Genomic DNA, 5,179 nt, shown 5'->3' on the forward strand with positions numbered 1-5,179 from the left:
TTTCCCTCCCTCATGCCAGTCCACAGCAATATCAGATTGCCATCCTCTATCAGTTAACTCATCAACTCTTGTGGCAGATGTCTGTGTGGTGGATCTAAAGTTCTAGCCCAGCAGATGACTCAGATTTCAGCATGTTGGGGCTTCATTTCAGTTGCACGTTCTGCTTTAAATCAATGAAAACTTTCACCCAGAATAGTATTAAAAGTATGCAAAGGCTGCAACACCAAGCACTCCAAAGTCACTAATGGAAACAGAAAAGTTGCCTATGTAGAAATACTTTAAGACTTTGGTATATGTGTGCATGAGAAAGGAGATGATAATTAATGAGCACACCCCAGGTGAAGTGTTTTTTGTTTTCTTTTCGGTCAGATCTCCAGCTCACTTAGGGCACAAGGCAAATAGTGTCTAACATAGGAATCATTTACATGTAGGACTCCAGCTTCATTGACAACAGGAGGTAGAAAACAGGCAGAATAGAAGAAAAATGAATGCAAGAAGACAAAAGTACAGTGTTGCAATGAGAGTGCCTGGGAGCAGTGCATCCCATCTCCGCATTTTCATTTGATGGGGGCAAATCACTTGAAACAGGTTATTCCCAAGTGGTTAGTTGCTGCCTATTCCTTGTCTTTTAGGTCCTAAGAGCTCCAAATGACAGAAATAGTCTATCCCAGTCTTCCTTGGAGAAGGAAGGGGTAGAAATGAGACAGCGAATGTATCAAACCTTAGTGAATGACATGAAACAAATCTGATCCCAGGAATCTTCACTCATCTATCAAATGAGTAGGTACTTCTGATCATAACTCTCTCTGCCTCTGTCCATACAAGGATAGCGTATTTGTCTCTCATAGGGGTCTCAAAAAAAATAATTAATTAATGTTTCTGAAATGCTCCCAGGGTATAGCAATGAGCAAAACAAAAAAGCCCACAAGGAGATTAATGATTATATCCTCAGAGCAGGATCTGAATAGCGCACAGTAAATACAAGACAGGGCTGCACAATGAACACTGAAGCTAAAACAAAACACTGAATAGCTGCTTATTATGTGAAAGTTTTCCATTTGGAGAACTCAGTGAGTCAGGGGTCTAGCTGAGAGAATAACATGAGGTCCTATGATTAAAGACCATATCACAATGCACATACTCAAGGGGACTGAGCTGACACTGAACACGCTACCTAAGTTCACTCATTAAATCTGTTTTAAAGAGTGCATTTGCTTGTTGGGAAAAGTGCTAGATGGCCATATGAAACCTGTCCAACAATCAAGCAGTTATGCTGCTCTCTCTGTCTCTGAGGCTTCATGTTATCCCAGAGATAAGGACTGTTTGATCTCTGTAGGCCATTCATATCCTGAGCTTGCCAATGCTGAGCACTTGATACCCAGTCCAAAACATTTAAGCTCCTGCTTAATCATAAGCACACAAGGAACACTCCTGAATTCAATCAGATTGCTCATGTATTTAAATCTAGCTGTGCATATATGCTTTATTAGATTCCTTACCTAGTTCATAAACATTCATTCTCCAAACAGCTCTCTCTGAAAGTGTGTTATCATGCCCAAGCAGAACTTCCTGGATCCACAGTTCAGCTATTGGAACGGCTCATATGAACATCCTTTGACATACTTCAGACAAAAGTCAGCTGAGTTGGTTTAAACAATACATTCATGTTCTGAGCTAATTCCACTAACCTGCTCCAGCATAGACAGGGGAACCATCTACACTTATCTGGTGGAGGTCATCTGCAAGACCGACATCACTAGAAACTGCTGAGAATATCCCCTCACTTCACATAGGCCAACACAGTGGCAGTGACTTACCATCAGGAGTGATTGTTTCAAAATCAGTGACATGGAGATCAAAAGCTCTCTATTGTTACCCAATTTCTTGACCCATCCACTCCTTCCTAGAGTTGATATGGTCATTATGGAATTTGAAACACTTTAAAAATAAAATAAGCACACTTTGTAAAACCCAGAAGAACAGAGAACCACAGGTGCTTTGGTTTATTTTTATACAGTAACTAAAGTAAACACTTAGCCTTGGACCACTCAGTGCTGGAATCACAGTAGCTATGGCATTGTGTGTGCGCCTTGTACCCACTTCACTTATTTATGTGTCAGTCATCCTCGCCCCTCCAGAATGAACTTTTTTCAAAGGAAACAGCTTATCTTCCATACCACAGCAGCAGAAGAAAAATCCTCCTATACAGCAATATTTAAAAAGTGGTTTTATGCTCTTATGGCAGCTAATTTTCCTTAAATGATTTAAGGGAATGAATACATCTAAAAGGCCTGCACTGAGCCATTCTGCAGTGGCAACACAAAGCTGAACTTCCTCTGCTTTAAACAATCCAATCTCTTGTGGACAGCTCCTCATGGCAGATCTTGTCTAGAATGGGAGGGATGAAGGTTATTTTTTTACTACATTATTTTGCAAGGAACTTTACTTCGCATTTTATTCCATTTCATATTCTCCAATGTGGGGAGACTTCAGGTGAGGAGAGGGTGGCAGGGCAGATGTCTTCAAGTGCATAATCCCTGACATGTTGCAGTTCGACAGCAGCCCTCCTGCAACTGGTTCAACTAGGCATGCAGCCAACTATCTATCAGGTATTACTCATCTAAAAGTTACACTCTACACCGGGAGAGTAGTTAAAATCTTTAGAAGCCTGAAGTGATTCAAAGCAGGTTTTTATACTGGCACTCTTGCAGGAGGGGAGGGGTAGGGTTTTTTATCTCTTAATAAAAACAGTCACTGCTAAATTAGGATGGCACATGTACAGTCCCATGCCTTCTCTCTGAGGCAGCTGGCATGTTCTTGCCTTTTGTCCCAGCACTTTGGATATGGTCTGTTCACACAAATATTACTGGGATCAGAGGGACTAAGAATTTGGTATTGCCTGAAAAAAACAGTAATCCCATATACTGCACTGTACTGCTGAGGGTCTCTAAAACTGTCAGAAAGGCTGGTATTGACTAGGCGATAATAAAACCAGACAATACTTTTTTTTGCTGAGTAGCTAATTCACTGAGAAATGAAACTCTGAAGAGCTACCTAAACTTTGCTGGTAGTTTAATCCAAAATAAGATTCCTAAATAGTATTTTTAAAAAATTAAATAACCCTGAAAATAAAATGTTACACTTGTGCTTGAAAGGCTCCTTTTTCTTTCCCTTAGAAGGAAATTAACTGGAACTGGTTCATCTCAAGTTGATACCTGGGGAGGGGTGGGAGACAGAGAAATGGAGGAAAAAAAAGATTTCCATTTCAGACCAACTCCGACCAAACAGTTCTTTTGATTTTTCAATTTAGCCACCACAGCAAATAAATTCATTCTTCGCACACAGGACAGCTGGAAACTACCACAGTTTTCAAAGCTTCCCAGGCATGGGACAAAGCTGAAAAGGATTTTCTTTCCTCCAAGAATAACTTTATTTTACTGACAGTGACTTTTAATAGTGCCAGGTTTTGATGCTTTACTGCCTAGAATCATTTCCTTACACCCTACCTTCTTGTAATGTTTAAGGAACTCTTTATTCTTGGGAGAAAATCTTTCTTCTCAGAAAAAGTAGCCTACATGTTCTCTCCATCATCTAGAAGGAAAATTGTCTTGCTATTTGGGGTAGGAAACAGAGGAAAGACCAGGTTGGCTGTAAAGCTCCTTTCTTTACTTTCCGTCATCATCACTCTAATACAGCAGGGCTTAGGAGCCTTGGTCACAGGCATAATGCTAGGTGCTGCACAAACAGAACAAAAAGATAAATTCTGTGCCAAACAATTAGCAGTCTAAGAAAATATTTTCCATGCAATTGGATTCCACTCCATATGTAAGGACTTTATCTATTAACCTCTCTTCCTTGTACCTAAACCCCCTTCTGTACAGGTATTACTACTAGCTGGAAGATAAAAAGTTCAATTAAGATGTATTGGGAGAAGCAGGAGTTAAATTAGAGGAGCTCTTATCCTATACATGATGTAGCCAGTGGTAAGAATCGTCTGTCTTTATTAGCAAGGCAAACCAGGTCCTTTTCCATGCTAACAGAAAAAAAAAAAATAAATCAAAACTTCAGGGAATTAAAGATCCAAATGCCATCTATGTAATGGGAAGCAAAAAGAAAGGACAAATATCAGGAATTCCATACAGAAAAAATAATTGTTTATCAAATCTCCTCTAATTTTTTGGCAATGATTTTTTCCTGCCCATCTCCATCTTTGCTCAGCAGTTTTTCTTAGGTGCCACGTTCAATAATCCTTCTGCACTTTGATGTCAAACATTCAATAGCTGTCTGCCTCCCTCCCACTCCTCCATATTCTCTGCAATCCGTCTCCTCTGATTAGCTAAGATTTCACCTTCAAAACCCTCTGCTTCTCTGAGTGAGCACGAGTGGGTGCATGTGTGTTTATATAATATTTGCAAATATTATCCCCCTCCTGCTCTGCACGCTACATAGCAACCCCTGCCGGAACTCTGGATTAAATATCAGTGCCATTCAGTAATTCAATTTGGGGGGCCTGCTGTTTTGAATCCAGCTCAGGACATCAGCAGAGCAGCTCGATTGAATTTAGGCCCTGTTTTCAGAATTATTTCATATTTAATCTGAGCTGAACTTCATTTCACTTGCTCTCTCCACTCTGATGCTTCCTGTGACAAAAGACACAAACGTTCCCTGATCTCATGCAGTGGGGGTGATGTTTGCTTACTTCTCTTTTATTATGGTTTGCCATTGGATTAAGCCACGTCAGAGTTACTGGCATCTTGCACAACCCCGCAGCGGGAGACAGTCGGTACCTCAGCAAGTGGCTGTTCTGGCATCACCTTTCCTCACTCACCGGATTGTTGTACATCTCAATGATGAGCTGTTTCACTCCGTGCAGTGTGGGATGAGCCCAAGGAGATGGATTTGCCCAGTGCCGATTTAAATCAAACCCCATCAGGGAGCACCTGCACACACAAAAAAACACCACACACAAAGGACATATATGGGCTGCAGCCTTTTCTGGTTTCAGCTGCAGAATTAGGGCTATATTCTGCAAGTTATATTTATTTAAACATTTAAATGTTTAAACAAGTTATTCTCATGGAAAAAAACAAAGCAAATACTCCCCCAAGGATGAAGAAAGCCTGCAGCAATGGCCACTTTTAGAAATAATGCAACAGAATCATAGAATCATAGAATCATT

General features: G+C 40.5%; 1 protein-coding gene across 1 annotated transcript in view; it reads right to left on the reverse strand.

Annotated features, from left to right (window-relative positions):
• AGBL4 (ATP/GTP binding protein-like 4) overlaps positions 1–4,940 on the reverse strand; it is a gene marked incomplete at both ends in the record, with an annotated part of 71,811 nt that extends 66,871 nt beyond the window's left edge. Inside the window, one exon of the mRNA XM_009700077.1 lies at positions 4,829–4,940. Within this exon, the coding sequence (XP_009698379.1) occupies positions 4,829–4,940 (112 nt within the window). The remainder of the gene's footprint in view (positions 1–4,828) is intronic.
• Between the last annotated feature and the right edge of the window lie 239 nt (positions 4,941–5,179).

The sequence above is a fragment of the Cariama cristata genome, unplaced genomic scaffold (assembly GCF_000690535.1).
Source record: "Cariama cristata isolate BGI_N322 unplaced genomic scaffold, ASM69053v1 scaffold20355, whole genome shotgun sequence".
Classification (NCBI taxonomy): Eukaryota; Metazoa; Chordata; class Aves; order Cariamiformes; family Cariamidae; genus Cariama; species Cariama cristata.